Genomic DNA, 18,043 nt, shown 5'->3' on the forward strand with positions numbered 1-18,043 from the left:
AATATGAGACTTTGTAAGAAAAAAAAATAAAATAAAAATCATCATCATTTTCCGCTAACTTGTGACAAAAAATAAAAAGTTCTATGAACTCCCTATGCCCATCAGCGAATACCTTAGGGTGTCTACTTTCCGAAATGGGGTCATTTGTGGGGTTTTTCTACTGTTTGGGCATTGTAGAACCTCAGGAATCATGACAGGTGCTCAGAAAATCAGAGCTGTTTCAAAAAGCGGAAATTCACATTTTTGTACCATAGTTTGTAAACGCTATAACTTTTACCCAAACCATTTTTTTTTTTTGCCCAAACAATTTTTTTTTTATCAAAGACATGTAGAACAATAAATTTGGCAAAAAAATTATATATGGATGTCGTTTTTTTTGCAAAATTTTACAGCTGAAAGTGAAAAATGTCATTTTTTTGCAAAAAAATCGTTACATTTTGATTAATAACAAAAAAAGTAAAAATGTCAGCAGCAATAAAATACCACCAAATGAAAGCTCCATTAGTGAGAAGAAAAGGAGGTAAAATTCATTTGGGTGGTAAGTTGCATGACCGAGCGATAAACGGTGAAAGTAGTGTAGTGCCGAAGTGTAAAAAGTGCTCTGGTCATGAAGGGGGTTTCAGCTAGCGGGGCTGAAGTGGTTAAAAACCTTGTGTCGTAAAGCGAAAGGCACAAACAACCTCCCAAGAGGACAAAGATTAGGAGCCTCTGCCTGGGCTGCCAGAACCCCTGCCTCGAATTCAGGATAAAGAGCAGAGACTAACACCCCTTCAGCCAAAATGGGACCCGGGTCTTCAAAGTTCCCCACTCCCGGAAAACAACGTGGCAGGGCATCCGCCTTCACATTCTTAACCCCAGGGCGGAACGTGACGACAAAATTAAACCTTGAAAAGAACAAATACCATCTGGCCTGTCTTGGCTGACTCCAAGTAGGCCAGATTCTTATGGTCAGTAAGCACGGTAATAGGGTGTCTGGTCCCTCTAACCAATGGCGCCATTCCTCAAAAGCTAACTTGATGTCCAACAACTCCCTATCTCCCGCATCGTAATTTCTCTCTGCGGAGGAGAGTTTCTTCGAGAAAAAGGCACACGGACGCCATTTGGCAGGAGAGGGACCCTGTGACAAGACCGCACCCACACCCACCTCAGAAGCGTCCACCTCAACAATGAAGGGCAGAGAGACATCAGGTTGTACTAAGATGGGAGCGGAAGCAAAACTCTCTTTGATACTAGAAAAGGCCTTACGCACCTCTACTGACCAGGAGGAAAAATCTACCCCCTTTCTAGTCATATCAGTGAGTGGCTTAACAACAGAGGAATAATTTAAAATTAACTTCCTGTAATAATTGGCAAAACCCAAAAAGCGCATTAGCGCCTTCTGAGTCTCAGGAAGCTCCCAATCAAGCACAGCGCGAACCTTCTGGGGGTCCATGCGAAAACCAGAAGCGGAGAGGAGAAAACCCAGAAATTGAATTTCTGGAACTGCAAACACACATTTTTCCAGTTTAGCGCACAAATGAGCAAGACCTGACGTAGGTGGTCCCTATGAGTTTTGAAATCAGGAGAAAAAATCTAAATGTCATCTAGATACACTAGTACAAATTTCCCCATTAAATGATAAAAAATACTGTTCACAAAATGTTGGAAGACGGCTGGAGCATTCATCAAACCAAAATGCATAACCAAATTCTCAAAATGACCCTCAGTGGTATTGAAGGCCGTCTTCCATTCGTCCCCTTCTCTGGCCCTGTCCAGGTTGTATGCCCCTCTCAAAACGAACTTGGAAAAAACTTTAGCCCCAACAATCTGATTAAAGAGATCCGGGATCAGAGGAAGCGGATATGGGTCACGAATTGTGATTGTCATGGTCTTACCTTCTTGCTGTTCTCCTTCGTTTGACATGTGCTGGCGGCCATCTTGGTTTCTGGGTTTCTTGTAGCCTCCCACCCTGCGGCTTCTCCTTCCCACTGGGAGGAGCTGGATGCCTAGCTCATATATATAGGAGGTCTGTGGCTTCAGTTCCTTGCTTGGTCCTCCTGTGTTCACATGCTTCTAAGACTGCTGCTGCTTCTGGTTCCTGATCCTGGCCTCGTCTGACTACCCCGCTGGTTCCTGATCCTGGCTTCGTCTGACTACCCTTCTGGTTCCTGACCTCTGGCTACGCAAGACCCTGCTTCGGTTTAGCCATCCGTTTGGACTTTTGCTTACAGCTTGATTTTCAATAAAGCCTTCTTATTCCCACTTATCTCTTGTTGTACGTCTGGTTCATGGTTCCATGACAGTGATATTGTTCAGCTTCCTGAAATCCAGACACGGTCCTAAAGAACCATCTTTTTTCTTGACAAAAAAAAACCCAGCGACAACAGGTGACTTCGAAGGTCGTATGTGTCCCTTTCTCAGGCTCTCAGAGATATTACGCATACCGACCCTTTCAGGTTGGGAGAAATTGTATAAACAAGATTTAGGTAGCTTAGCGCCTGGGATGAGAATAATAGGGCAATCATACTCCCGGTGAGGGGGCAGCTCCTGAACACCACTCTCAGAAAACACATCCGAAAATTCAGAGAGAAAAGATGGTACAGTCTTAGTAGAAACCTCTGAAAGAGACGTCGAGAGGCAATTCCTTCTGCAGAAGTCACTCCAACCATTTATTTGCCTCGCTTGCCAATCAATGGTGGGGTTATGTTTAGTGAGCCAGAGTAGCCCCAACACTAGAGGAGTAGGTAATCCGTTTAGGATGAAACATGACACATCCTCATCATGAGCATTACCCACAGTCAAACGGATATTTGGAACTATGCCCTTTAACCATTTTTGAGAAAGTGGAGCGGAATCAATAGCAAAAACAGGTATTTCCTTTCCCAAAGTGCATACCTGGAAACCATGTGTTATAACAAATTGATTATCAATGAGATTGACAGCTGCTTCACTATCTAAAAAAATCTCACAAACAATATTCTTGCTCTCTAGCGCCACCCTGGGAGGTAGGAAACCTTCAATTTCCGCATCAACCTTGCCAATAGTAACAGATGGAATGTTTTTAGAGGACTTTTTTCTTTTAGTTTCTTTATTACCCTAAAAAAACTCCCTGAATCTTCTAGAGGGACAAACATTTGCCAAATGATTTATACCTCCACAACAGAAACAAACCCTCTTCTGAGAGCTGAATCCTCTATTGTTAGAGGCAAGCAAACCCAGCTGCATGGGCTCCTGCTCAGAGAGGATTGAGAGAGACTGAGGCTCCTGCGCACTGAATGAGACTGTCCCACTGTCCTTGGACTGAGTATGACAGGAAGGAGTGATCTCTCCTCTCTCTCTAAGACGCCTGTCAATACAAACAGCCCGAGACATGGCAGACTCCAAGGAGGTAGGTCTCTTATGAAAGGCAAATGCATCTTTCAATCCCTCTGAAAGACCATGGTAATATTGACTTCGGAGTGCAGCATCATTCCAACCAGTATCAGCTGCCCATCTCTGAAATTCTGAACAGTATATCTCTGCAGACTGTTTACCCTGGCATAAAAGACGCAGTTTAGATTCAGCCAGAGCAATACGATCCGGATCATCATATATCTGACCCAGGGCTAAAAAAATTCATCCACTGAATGGAGGGGCCGTGCCCCCACCGGCAGCGAAAAGTAGCAAGATGATTATCCCCACCCTCCGCTCCTCATCACCAGAGGAATGGGGAAGTAGGCGAAAATGGAGTTTGCAAGCCTCTCTAAAACGAATAAAATTCTCACTACCCCCGGAGAACGTATCCGGAAGCGAGATTTTAGGCTCAGAACAAACTCCATGAACGCAAGCAGAAATGGTCACCTCAAACTGAGAGACAGTTTTCTGGAGATCTGCTACCTCCAGTGAAAGACCCTGCATGCGGTCAATCCAGGCTGAAACCGGATTCATGCTTAAGACTGTTTTGGCGGTTTATAATGTCACGGATGTTGTTGCAGAAAACAAGAAGTAACAAATAAAAATCCAACTGACTTGATCCCAAACTAAGGAACAAAAGGGTGAGCCCTATTAAATCCCTATAGCTCTCCCTGACTGCTTAGCCCATGCAAAGATCTCTGTGATAGAAAGTTGCATGTCCACGTACCTAGACTGAGTGACACCTGAAAACCCTATAATAGTGAGGGGACATGACTACCGGCTCCCTGCACTTAATACGGAGGGAGTCAGGGTCACCTAGAATCAAGCCAACAGGAAAACACAAATAAAGGGAAAGACTTATCTGAGAAAGCAGCAGTAGCAAACCTCTAGCAGTGAGCACAATCCAGGAAGTTGTATAAACCGCAAAGTGAGGCAGTATGGGAAAGGGATATAAAGGGAGGCAATCACTGCTAATAGATAACAGCTGGGATAGGGAGAAGAGATGTCAAAATGAAACCAAAACAATAGAACATCATGCAGGAGGTACTGAAGAAGGTCTATCAGAACTTCTCAGAGATCTGGCGGTGACAGAGAAATTGCCAGCTTTTCTGGTGGTCAGGACAGTGGTAGCACACATATAGGCCACTGCTTTTTCCTATAGTGTGCAAGCACAGCCACTGGTGATGGGTTGCAAGGTGGTCATAACCATGGAAATGAGCAGTGTGTAATGTTATGGAAAAATGAATTTAGACAGCAAAGGAAGCAATATGAATAATAACAATACATTAGTGTTAACTTTCTCTACATGATAAATGCCATTTGCTGATGTGAGACAACCCCTTTAATAGCTGTAGTGTGGTGATGTTTTAACAGGTGTGTAGAGGGCAGATTGTGGGTTGCATGTTTGAGACCCTGGAAAAGGTAGCTTCAAACTATAAGACACATTTTGGGAGGGTAAAAAAAGTGTGTCTTATAGTCTGAAAAATACTGTAAATGAAATGCTAAAAAGGAATGCAGATGAAAACCACTGCTGGGAAAAAAAACATGCTATTATCACTGATAACATTGCACATGTGTCGTTCAATGGTATTCCAACTTAAATATTTTCTTTAAGAATATTTTTCTTTTCAGTCAATTTGGATCCAGTTAAAACATGGGGCTACTTTTTTTTTTTTCCAGGGCCATTTTAGGTTCCCAGTCCACTTCTTATTGTATACATCAATCTGCTCAGCTGTCCCTGCTCTATAACGAGCTGCCTGCAGACCAGGCACCATGTTCAACTGGACAGGTTCTTTTAAATATTTTATCTCCTACATTGGTTGAGAATGCCTGTCCAGGTGAGGGATGCCAAGAAGCCATGCCTTTTTTTGGCCAGGGTATTTTATATACAGGGTTAGGGCAGTGAACTGAATTTTTTCCATGGCTGAAGGTAAGCTTCGTTACTGCTATGTCTGTCCTGTGTAACAAACTGCTTAAATTTTTAGGTAAATTATTTCTAGCTTTAGTTAAAAGGACTTCATAGCCTACTTCCTCTCTAGAAAATCTTACATCGTCAAAGTTATTATTAATCTACAAAAAGTCATATACATCTATATATGAATATACTTATTAATAATTAGTGGAGTGACAAAGAAATATATTTTCTTTCCAGGAGTTCCAGGAAAACGGAGCGAGAGTTTTTATGGATGCTGTAAAGAGCCCTATCCAGATGTGACATTTACTATTACATTGAGGCGAAGGACGTTATATTATGGATTGAACCTTCTTATTCCCTGTGTTCTGATATCAGCACTTGCCTTGCTCGTGTTCCTTCTTCCGGCAGACTCAGGAGAGAAAATCTCACTTGGTAAACAAGCAGTTACTGGAAAACAGCATTGACTTTCATAGGACCTGCAAAGTATCAACATTTGAAATCTAGATTAGCGAATACATTTTGGTAATTATACAGAAAGCATAGTTATTATGCAGCAGGATGCAGTAGTCACAGGTTTTATTATTCAGGACGTTCCATTGCAAGGCATCTTTCATATATGAGAGCTGAATCTTTTCTTAAACCAACATTTATTCTTACATACACATCAGTTACATTGCAGGCAGTTTGCACTCTATATAGGGATATATTTTATACTGAAAAGCATTTTGCAGATGTTTTATGAGCTCTGCAGGGCAGCCAGGTTCTTGCTATGAAATTCTTAGATTTGAGTAAAAGAGAATTATTAGGAATTGAAGCAGAAGTAGGCATTTTTTATTCTCCCAGAATGAAATGTCGCTAATATTAGATGTGCTGTGTACATTAAGCAAATTGCTCTCATTCTGCTGAATGCAATGATTAGTAAAAGTTTGTAATATATTCACTTCACTGATTGGGTTCTTGAGAAGCTAAGACGTCTGTTTACACAGGCATGTTAATACAGTAAGTGTATGGACATGCTCCATATATCCAATATATACATATACTGTAGACCTTCAGGATAGGTACGTGTGTAAAAAAAACATAATTCAATATTAAATAGGCATTCCAGGATTTTTATATTGATGGCCTATACTCAAGACCTGAGTGGAGGGAGTCAGACACTCCTCACCCCCAGAGTTTAGAGGCATCGGCGCCAGAACTACGTACAAAGCTCCAAAAACTGTGTAATAGAAGTTGCTGGTCATGGCATCTCTGCTCGCAGTAAAGTGAATGGAAGCAATGCTGCAGTAACCAGCTCCATCCCCTACACAGTGATCAGAGCTTTCTGGTTCTGGCACCAGAGCTACTGGAGAACAATTGATCGCTGGGGGTGGAATGTGGAACCGAAACCGATCAAAATTAAAATCCTGAAATATCTCTTTAATCTAATTATTATGGTCATTGATAAATACAAATGTAGCGAGCCTTCAGAGACATAGCTTCTATGAGGCCCACTCCAAGAGGAGGCCTGGGTCACTCATAGCCAGGTAGCGTAGGGCTAGCAATTATTTACATACAGGATGGAAACAACATAACCGGTATACTAATGTCTAGACAGAGGAGTTTATTGATAAATGCAAGAGGCAGGCAGAGGTCAGGTCAGACCCCCTCCCTCCTTTACTAAGGCCCCCATTAACTGCAATTAGTAAGGGACCTGTCCTAGAGATCTGGCTAAAGTCATAGGAAGCCCCACCCCAAAATGAGGAGTTTTCAGCCGGATAACTTTGACTATCCGTACTCAGAGAGATCACTGTGACAGGGCTCTATAGGAACATAGGGGGTCCACTTTTGTGGAGTCTATCTGGCGCAGATTCTGTCATGCCATTCCCCGATCATGCCAGGGTCTAAAAAAGTGGGCATGACGTGGGCGGGGAAGGGGATGGACTGGCAGGCCCGTCTCATTCATTAGTTTCTACACCTGGTTTAGGCATAGAAAATGGTCTAAATGTAGGGCAGCAAGGAAGCTGTCTTACATTTAGAATCGACACAGGATACGCCAAAGTTATGTAGAGGACTGCGCCTTTACATAACTTCGGCGATCCACCACCAGCTACAGGGCTTATAAAGACCGATGTCTAAAACGCTGGTCTTATTAAATGTGCCCCATAGTGTATTTTTCATATACTACAATGCTAATGCTAATATCCATATCCTGTGATTTCACAGCCCTATAAAACCCTCATTACGTGCGGTCTCCGCCATTGTCCTGTGAACTGAGCTTAGGGAGCTCATGAGTTAGTGTAACAGCGTCTGCTGTGCGCCGAGATGTTCCCCTGCTTACCACCGCAGTCCCGGGTGCCGCGCTCAGCGTTGATTTGTGGCCAGTGCTTCCCATTCACCGCTTCAGTCCTAGCCTCTGTCTGTGTGGGTGCAGTGGTTCTGGGATCCTCTCCACAGTTTCCTCTCAGCCCTGGCCACAGCATGCTTGCTGTTTGTTTTCTGAAGCACTTCCTTAACGATCGGCACGCGTCACTAACTGGGCTTTATGGGTTATGTCATATGACCTCGCTGATTAATCCTAGCCCTCCTGTGCATATATAAGTGGTTCAGCCCCCTGCCCAGATTCCTCAGTGTCAAGGTCCTTGTGCTGTGCTAAGGCTCCTGATAACCACTTGTGTTCCTGTGTTCCTGACTCGTATTTGTGTTATTGGATTCTGCTACCCATCTGATCCCTGCCTGCTAGCCTTGACTCTCCTGTTGCTGATCCTGATTGCCTGAACTGTACCTGTGCCCTGCCCTTTCACCTGTCTGACTACGCCCCTGCCTAACCTTTCAGTCCTGCACTGTTGCTCCTGGTAACGACTCCGCCTGTCTGACTTCGCCTGTACTTATGGTACCTTTCCCTGGTACCTGCTGGTCTGCCTGGACCAGCTGCCTCGTGTGCATATCCTCCTCAAGAGGTAGCAACCTGGTGTTTCCCTCAGGAAAGTTTATTCCCACCTTCAGGGGTTCTGTGAAAAATCAAGGGGTTTACTTAGACAAAGCCCTTAGAGGAGGTAGGACACGTGGCACAGTAGGTTCACACACGCTGGTTGTGACAGTGAGAGTGTTGCTGAAAATGATTAATAGAAGAATATTGGAGAAGGAGAGTGCAGGGAGACTTATGCATGGCCGAGAAGAACATCAAGGCGGATGCTCTGTCTCGGTCATTTGATGTCTCCGACCAGCAGGAGGAGCCCCAGTACATTGTAGATCCTGTTCGCTTGTTCACAGAGGCCCCTGTCCTGGTAAATGACATCCGTCCCGGGAAGACATTAGTGCCATCTGCCAAGAGAAAACGTATTCTAGCTTGGGGCCACAACTCTAAACTGACTGATCACCCAGGAATCCGCAAGACCACAGAACTTTTGTCTCGCCACTACTGGTTGCCCACACTGTCTAAGGATGTGTGTGATTATATGTCTGCCTGCACCGTCTGTGCTCAGAATAAAGCCTCCAGGACCAAACCACCCGGGCTGTTGTTACCTCTTCCTGATGCCCCGTGGCAACACATTGCTATGGACTTTGTTACAGATCTCCGCTCTTCTGCTGGATGTACAGCTATTTGGGTGGTCGTGGACCGCTTCTCTAAGATGGCGCACTTTGTTCCTTTGGCTGGACTGCCCTCGACTGCTGAACTTGCTAAACTGTTTGTGAGACACATATTCCACTTGCATGGTCTACCTTGGCATATTGTTTACGATTGTGGAGTCCAGTTTACCTCTATACTCTGGAGAGCTCTTTGCTGGCTTCTCTTCCAATTATAATCCCCAGACCAACGGGCAAGTAGAGTGGGTCAATCAAATATTGGAGAACTATCTCTGACATTTTGTTTCAGCCCAACACGATAACTGGGGACAATTGCTACCTTGGGCTGAGTTATCCTATAACAACCACACTAGTGAGTCTACTGGATCCTCTGGATTCTTTGTTATTTAGGCACAACACCCTCATACTCCTCTCCCTGTTCATAGATCTTCTGCGGATTCCTCTTTTAGGGAGTTTTTGAAGATTTGGCGTGACACCAAGAACTTCATCAACAAAGTGGTGACCCGCATGAAAACAAATGCAGACAGGAGAAGAAGAAAACCACCTCAGTTCTCGTCTAGAGAGAAATTATGGCTCGCCTCTAAAAACATCTGCTTAGGGCTCCCAGTTTCAAATTCGCTCCTAGGTTCCTTGGACCCTTTGAAATCTTGAGGAGGACATATAATTGTCCTCCTCTCTCTCTCTGCGTATTCTCAATGCCTTCCACATGTCCTTACTAAAACCAGTAGTCCTTAATCACTTCTCGACGGCTCCTTCTACTCCAACTCCGGAATATGAAGATTCTAAAGAGACATTTGATGTCAAAGACATTCTGGACATCAAGAAGTGTGGCAAGAAGACCTACTATCTTGTGGACTGGAAGGGCTTTGGTCTTGGGAGCCGGAAGAGAATATTCATGCTCCGGACCTGATAAAAGGGGTTCTGTCTTGTCGTGGACTCAAGAAAAGGAGGCGTAAATGGGTGGGGGGTGTTACTATAACAGCAGCTGCTGTGCACCACTGTTCCCCTGCTTACCACCACGGTCCCGAGCACCACGCTCAGCGGAGATCTGTGGCCAGTGCTTCCCATTCACAGCTGCAGTCCTGGGCTCTGTCTTCGTGGGTACTGTGGTTCTGGGATCCGCTCCACAGTTTGCTCTCACCCCTGGCCACAGCATGCTTGTTTGTTTTCTGCAGCACTTCCTTGATGGCCGGCACGCATCACTTCCTGGGCTTTATGTGTTAGGTCATATGACCTCGCTGACCAATCCTAGCCCTCCTGCGCATATATCAGTGGCTCAGCCCCCCTGCCCAGATGCCTCAATGTCAAGGTCCTTGTGCTCTGCTAAGGCTCCTAATAACCACTTGTGTTTCTGACTCATATTTGTGTTATTGGATTCTGCTACTCATATGAACCCTGCCTGCTAGTCTTGACTCTCCTGTTTCTAAACCTGATTGCCTGACCTGTACCTGTGCCTCCTGCCCTAACATTTCGCCTGTCTGACTACGCCACTGCATCATCCTTCTGTCCTGCACTGTTGCTCCTGGTAACGACTCCGCCTGTACTACTGGTACGTTTCCCTAGTACCACCTGGTCCTTCTGGACCAGCTGCCTCGTGTGCCTATCCTCCTCAGGAGCTAGTGACCTGGTGTTTCCCTCAGGAAAGTTTATCCCCACCATTTGGGGTACTGTGAAGAATCAAGGGGTTCACTTAGACTACGCCCTTAAAGGAGGCAGGACACGTGGCACAGGGAGAGTGTTGCTGAAAATGATTAATAGAAGAATATTGGAGAAGGAGAGTGCAGGGAGACTTATGCTGCATCAGTATTTATTTATTCCTACATTTACTTATTCCTACATCAGCCGTAATGTAATTCAATACCAATAAGACGGAAGCTTTTATTATTCCGGTGCCAGCGTGCCAACTAGATGAGCGAATTTCTCTGTTATGCATTCCGGCATAGAATTGCGTGATGGTCCGTGGTAACGGAATCCATAACGCAATTCTGATTTAACCGCCTAATGAAGAGTGAACGAATTTCAAAATATGAAATTCGCTCATCTCTACTGCCAACCAATACCACCCAATCTGCACCCATTAGGGGGGGCCAGGTCTTAAAGATGACCGAACTCATCTTTTGCTGGATTACTTCTTCCAATTACTTTAAAGTCTCCATGTCCTAGAAAAATCAGCAAGATGCAGAGAGCCGGATGTTCCTGATTACCTATTCTTAGTCTTGAGAGAATTAAAATTTCAGTGAAAATTAGACTTTCCTCGTGCTTTGTAGTAATGAATCGATTTTACCTTAAATGGGGTAAAAAAACTAACAAAACAAAAAACATAGTCGCCTTATCTGTTTGAGCACAAAGAGTCTGCCACCGTCATCTTGGCCGCGTTCAGTGACCATGCCCCGTAAACGAAACCCAAAAGCCAATCCCGCGATCCAACCATTCATCTTGGTGACAGACCATCCTTCCTCCCTGCAGTGCCCAATAAACAACAAGAGGGGAACTTCCAAATCCTTCTGATCCCCCAACCTCACCTTCCACTCTTCCCAACCACGCCAAGCTCCTGCATACTTGTCCCACGTCTCAGGCGCCAAAGATGACCGAATCAAGCCCATAACTGCGGCTCCAGGACTTCCCAAATCCCCGCTGGACATGCCAGACCCACCTCCGCTGCACCAGGAGCCAGCTGCCGGAAACGGTCCCACTGTGAACGAGAGAGGGCGTCAGCAATACAGTTATTCACCCCGGGCACATGCACCGCCACAACCCATGCGTTAAGTAGCAGGCATTCCAGCACCAGCTTCTGTAGAAGCCGCACTACCAACGGTGAATTAACTGTTAATTGCTTGCACCACCCCCAAATTGTCACAGTGGAACCGAACCGTCTTGTTCCAAAACTTGTCCCCCACAACATCACTGCCACCACAATCAGAAACAGCTCCAATAACGCTAAATTGCGCACCCATCCCTTACTGACCCAACTGTCCGGCCACCGCCCCGCGCACCACTGGCCTCCCAAATAAACTCCATACCCGCAACCCCCCACCGCATCAGAAAACAATTCGAAATCAAACGAGCTAACATCATCCATGAACAAGGATTGCCCATTATACCGTTCCAAAAACATACCCCAAACCTTCAGATCAGCCTTCAACTCCTGACCCAACCTAACAAAATGATGAGGCGCCTGAACCACCCCCGTGGCCCCCGCCAGCCTCCTACAGAAAATCCTCCCCATAGGCATAATCCGGCATGCAAAATTGAGCTTCCCCAGGAGAGACTGCAGTTCCCTCAATTTGATTTTTGACAACCTCCCCGCCCTCGCCACTTCCTGTCTAAGGTCCTCCAACTTGTCCAATGGCAGTCTGCACTCCATCCTCCCAGAGTCGATTACTATCCCTAAGAAGCTCAATTCCGTAGCCGGACCCACCGTCTACTCCCCCGCCAATGGAACCCCAAACGCCTCAAACAATGCAAACATTGTGTGCAACAAAACTGAACAAACCCGAGACTGGGCCGGACCCACACAAAGGAAATCGTCCAAATAGTGGATGACTGATTCACACCCCGATGCGTCCCGAACCGCCCATTCTAAAAAAGAACTAAACGTTTCAAAGTATGCGCACGATAAGGAGCACCCTATCGGCAAACAACGGTCCACGAAAAAAAAAAAACGTTCCAAAAACACCCCAACAGATGCAGGCTATCGGGATGTACTGGCAAAAGTCTAAATGCCGCCTCAATGTCGGTCTTCGCCATCAGCGCTCCCCATCCACACCGCTTCACAAATGCCACTGCCGCGTCAAACGACGTATAGACCACGGAACACATCGCCAGGTCGATACCATCATTGACCGACGTTCCCCTAGGGAAGGACAAATTGTGAATCAGCCAGAATTTATTGACCTCCTTCTTTGGAACCACCCCCAAGGGCGACAAACGTAATGCCGCTAAAGGTGGCTCCAAAAACGGGCCCGCCATCCTGCCTAACCTAACTTCTTTTTCCAATTTTTCCATAGCCGACCGCAAATTCTTTTTAACCAAAACAGCATTGGTCGGAACGAACGGAATCCGAAAACCTGACGCAAACCCGTCTTTTAACCACTCTGCCGCTTCCCTATCCGGATACCTATCGAGGTACGGAACCATCCTTGCTAGACGCACCGGCATCTCCCCCTTTTCCAGAACTATTCCCCCCCCCTTGCTTCCCCCCTTTAAAACATCTCGCTGCTCCATGAGCCCCCCCGCAAGTTGAGCACTCGTTCTTAAACTTGCACTTTGCCCCGAACTTGCATCCCCCCTCATTGAACAGGAAGCACAGCCCCTTTGCGGATGCTGTCGCAAAGCCAGACTGGCCTCCTCCCCCCACTTCCCCCCGAAAGGACTATCCCACTCTAACTGGTGCCGTTACTTTCAACCACAAAGCAATATCTTTGTGGTCCCACCGGATCCCCTGACGCACCGCCTTGCGCTGCCTGAACTGCTCATCGTAGCGCAGCCAAGCCAACCCCCCATACACTCGATGGGCCTCCCCGATCGCGTCCAGATAACAAAAAAGAGAGGAACAACATTTCGGCTCTTTCTCCCCTATAACACTGGCCAGGATCGCAAACGCCTGCAACCAGTTCGCGAACGTGCGCGGTATTAACCGATGTCTCCGCTTTTCCTCCTCTTCTTTTTTCCCATCATCCTTCCTCGCCCTATCAAGATTATAAACTTCTCAAAAGGGAGCAGGGAAAAAATATCCACATATTCCCCCAAATCCTATCCCTCACCTCCTATTTGAGATGCTCCCCCAGCGGCCCCTCAAAACAAACATACACCTCACCTTTTGCCCGGTCATCTAACCGCGCCTCCTCCGCTTTCCCCCGCTCCGCCGACCTGAGTCTGCACTGACACGCTGGTAGCCCGCATTTCCGGTACGGCCCCCCCAGCTCTATACCCCGCTAGGACCCCCCCTCGCCCCCCAAGCCGGCAGCGGTGACAGGCCGCCCGCCCCCCAACTGGCCGCCAGACCCGCCAAACCCGCCAAACCCCCCAGCAACTGCCCTAAACCTCTGCTCAAATCAAGGCGGGCCCCCCCCACCCCCACACCCAGCCACTGCTAAACTAGCCCCCAACTGTACTAATAGTCCCCAAGGCGTCTCACCTGGCTGCGTGGGTGCTGTGACCCCACCAGCCGCAGGTCCTGCATCCAGATGAGCTGATCTCTGCGCTGATCCTCCAGGGGCATCTTCCTCCAGGTGTCGCACCCCTGCATCGTCCGTGGATCCACTGCTGCTGGCAATCTCTTCAAGGAGGCCAGGCCCCTCCCCCTCTGCTCTCCTGGATGTCACCGCCGGAAGCCTGCTGCCTCCTCCCACGTGGCCTGCAGCCATGTTCTGTACCGCTCCCACGCTGAGAGGCCCCAGTCCCCGCTCCATGGACTGGGCCTGCCGTACCGGGTCCCGTCTCCATGCGCCGACCGTCACGCCAGGCAGGCCTGGCACAGCCTGCAGCAGAGCTCCGCTGCTGAGTAGGATTCCTCCCACGCCTGGGCATATGGGGAGGCACAGGTACCGTCAGCTCCAGGCGTGGAGGGTCCCTTGAGGGGCTCCTTCTTCGGCGCTGAGCTCTAGGGGGCGCCATATCAGGGCTGAGGCGCGCCGGCGGTAGGGACCGCCGTGGCCGGGACGCCCGAGGCACAGACACCGCGGGAGCCTCTGCCACCCCCTGTAGCAGCTCCTGGACCCGACCTTGAAGTCAGTCTTCACCCTTCTCGGCCGCCGCTGCTCTGAGCTGGGAGATGATCTGCTCCATGATGCGACTGGATGGCGGTCAGTAAGCGCAAAATGGCCCCTCTAACTGGCCTCGCTCCCCCTTTTAACCCCTCTGGCTCCCCCCCACCTAAATCAAACCCTCTAATCCCTAACTACCCACGGGGAGGGGTCTCCTTAAACCACCCCCTGTCATGTTCGCCTCCCCCTAAGCTGCGCCCTCAGTCCGGCTCATTCTTGTCAGTGATGATCTGGCCAACTATCTACCAGTGTAATATTAAGTGGTTAATGTAATATTTATTGTTTTAGGATACGCTTTTTTTGAAGTTTTATTCTGGTACTCTAGTCTATATGGACCAACAAAAAAAATTATAAAAGAGAAAAACACATGGTAATATTATGTTTGTTTCTTTCTATTGCTTCTTTTCTCATACTTTCTCTTTTTGTTTTAGGTATAACTGTACTTTTATCTCTTACTGTATTTATGCTGCTGGTGGCAGAGATAATGCCAGCCACATCTGATTCGGTTCCATTAATAGGTAATATAATTTTTGTATGTAAACAGTCAGACAGATACATGATAGGTGTAGACTGGAAAGGGAAACAATATTGAGCTTTTCATGAATCCCTGAGCAGAGATTATTTTATTCAAATCATTTGACAATTAAATGATAGCTCAGTATTGTGTTTCTGTATTCATTCAGCAAAGTACAGATTAAAAGAAAGTATTGTGCATTTTATGATGTCTCTAGGAAAACTAGAACAATTCAGTAATGATGTGACGTTTTGCATATTGAGATATGCAACCGTTAACAGCAGCATATGATTGGATTAACACAGGGCACTGAAGATGGCTCTACATTGTCTGATTGTTGGCAGATTAGCGAGGAAGAATGTTATGTTCGTATGAATACTCGTTCCCGATGATCTAGCCTTGTAAAGCCTTTACACTTGTATTTTGCTGTTATGGTATATTTATAAGACTGCTGTACTGTTAGTGACTGGGATTTGTGAAATACCCATTTGCACCTTGCACTGTTGTCCTAGGCTGTTTTCAGACAGCTGTAATGCTGCCACATTTTTGCATACCTTGCAGGCGTATACCTTTTGAATACCTTAGGGCCCTTAGATTGTGATCCCTATTGAGGACAGGTTGATGCTAATGTCTGTAAAGCGTTGTGGAATATAGTAGCGATACATAAAATGTGTAAAATAAATACTGTGGCAATGTGAACAGTGTTGTGTACGGTGAAGCCGTGGAAGGGGTGTATATCTCATCTAGGTGAGATAAGTAAAGTCCAGGAAGATGGCACTGGCTTCAGCAAACCTAGTTGCTGAAGCTATTTTCTTTATTTATACAGGGCTGGATTTTATTGGATTGGGATGATAGGTTTAGCAGTGGGACCTCCTAATCCACCCCCCTCATTCAAGGGCATGTTTTCCTTTCACCTGAGGGGATCGCAGGTGAGGCCTGCTGTAATCAGGCCCACATAAGCACCTCACAGTGAGTAAGTCTGAGGAGGGAGAGAAATAGTGTTTGTGAAGCACAGTCCTGCTGAGGCTCTGGGTGTGTGTTCTCAGCTAGCAAGGCTGAGGGGCCACAAGGCTAGGGTATAGCCTGAAGTTTGGGGGATGCAGTGACGCCTGTGGAAAGAGGATCACTAGGTCAGAGTCGGGAGGACTACTGGTCCACAATCCCCCAAAAAGGTACTACAATTGCCACAGCCTGGAGGCTGATGGATTGATGTTGGCTGAGGGAAGCAGCATATGATGTTCATGTGTGAACTGTGCTCTACGAGTGAGGTAGGGATGTATTTTAATTAGGTAGTGCCTAGACAGGTAGGAGTTTATTTGTGTTTTAAGTGTTGGTGGTGTGGGAATCTCACCCCATCCAGTTTGAGAAGAGTGCCAAAATAAATGCACACTTTGGACATGAAAATCCATTGTCTGGCGAGATATCAGTGAGTGTTACCCCCTGAAAATAGACGATCCCTTACAATACATATAGCTCCTGTAATACTTGGACTTAGTTTAGTAAAACAGCTGAGGTCTGAATACTGCAGTCCTAGTGTGGATGCAAAAAATGTGGCAGCATTATGGCTGTCTGAAACTGGCCTTGAGGGTATGCTGCAATAAGAAGACATGTCCATGTAAAATGTGACCTTTTCCCCAAAAATTTCAATGGTGGAAATACAGAAGAAATGCCTAGTATGTTTTTATGTAAAACCTTTTTCCTAAAATACGTCTATCATTTATAGCTAGAACTCCATGTTGTACTGTACACATATAAAGTTAGATTACTTGAAGGAGTTGACTGACCAAAATGAAAAATTAATTACAGGAGGAGGATGTGATAAAAATAAATAAATAATAATAAACCAACATCTGCCTTTTGAAAGTATTTTCAAGTGCCTCGACAATCATCCCTATGGTCTTCAGTCTTTGGTGCACCGCAAGTGAAGACTTATGTTGCCATTGACATGACTGCTATAGCCAATCACTGATCTTAGCAGTAATGTGTCATAGAGGCTCAACATTCACTTGCTGTTCTTGTACAGGTGACCACTGAGAATTGGCTGCGGTGGACACATGAATGGGAATGGCACATCAAAATTTCTGATTCAGTAGGTGCAGGGGCTACAGTGCTGGAATTACAGGATTTTCAAGAGGTGAGACAGGTGATTTTTAAGATTTTCACTTCACATCATTCCCCCGTCTGTATTGAATTTTCCATGTTGGTCAAACAACAACTTTAAAAGCATAGAGAGGTGATTCCTAACATTTCTAAAGAAGCTCTAAGAAGCTTGATGTAGGGGCAGCTAAAGAACTCTGGTCCATTGCTATAATTTGGCTTAGATAAGTTTACTGCTTTGCATAGCGTCATTGAGCATTTTGAAATCAGTTTACCTTTCCTGTTGTAAAAGTAACAGGTCTTGTAAATGTTTTCTAGTCAGGGCTCAAGAAGCTCCAGAATTCATAAACATTTAGATCTACATACTAACAGATGAGAAAAGCCTATACAATGAAAACTAATATATATTTTTGACTTTTTACATTTTTCCTAAAGCTATACAGCCCTAGTCATCTAAATATGACTTTATAACATAAGATCAAATAAATTTGCCTATCTAAGCATATTTACTAATTGTGGTCTTCCATTTTTATGTTCTGCTTTACAGCACAGTACTTTGCCAGTACTATGATAATCGTGGGTCTCTCTGTGGTTGTGACAGTGATTGTCCTGCAGTATCATCATCATGACCCACATGGAGGAAAAATGCCAAAATGGGTATGTTAAATTTATGAATAAAAAAAGTAAAATACTTTGGCATGCCTTTAGACATCTATTAATGAAACCCTTGTGCAGATATTAATTTCTCATTGTAATCTTCTACAGTCCTCAAAGAACAAATTTTGTACCAAAATAAGTGTGGTCAGCTTGTCT

The 18,043-nt window shown here is 45.8% G+C and overlaps 1 protein-coding gene across 1 annotated transcript in view; it reads left to right on the top strand.

Moving 5' to 3' along the window:
* LOC122929662 (neuronal acetylcholine receptor subunit alpha-7) overlaps positions 1-18,043 on the top strand; it is a 401,783-nt gene that overhangs the window by 365,956 nt on the left and 17,784 nt on the right. The window contains exons 7-9 of the mRNA XM_044283296.1: positions 5,525-5,719; positions 15,051-15,137; positions 17,778-17,887. Coding sequence (XP_044139231.1) covers positions 5,525-5,719; positions 15,051-15,137; positions 17,778-17,887 — 392 coding nt within the window. The remainder of the gene's footprint in view (positions 1-5,524; positions 5,720-15,050; positions 15,138-17,777; positions 17,888-18,043) is intronic.

The sequence above is a fragment of the Bufo gargarizans genome, chromosome 2, assembly GCF_014858855.1.
Source record: "Bufo gargarizans isolate SCDJY-AF-19 chromosome 2, ASM1485885v1, whole genome shotgun sequence".
Taxonomy (NCBI): domain Eukaryota; kingdom Metazoa; phylum Chordata; class Amphibia; order Anura; family Bufonidae; genus Bufo; species Bufo gargarizans.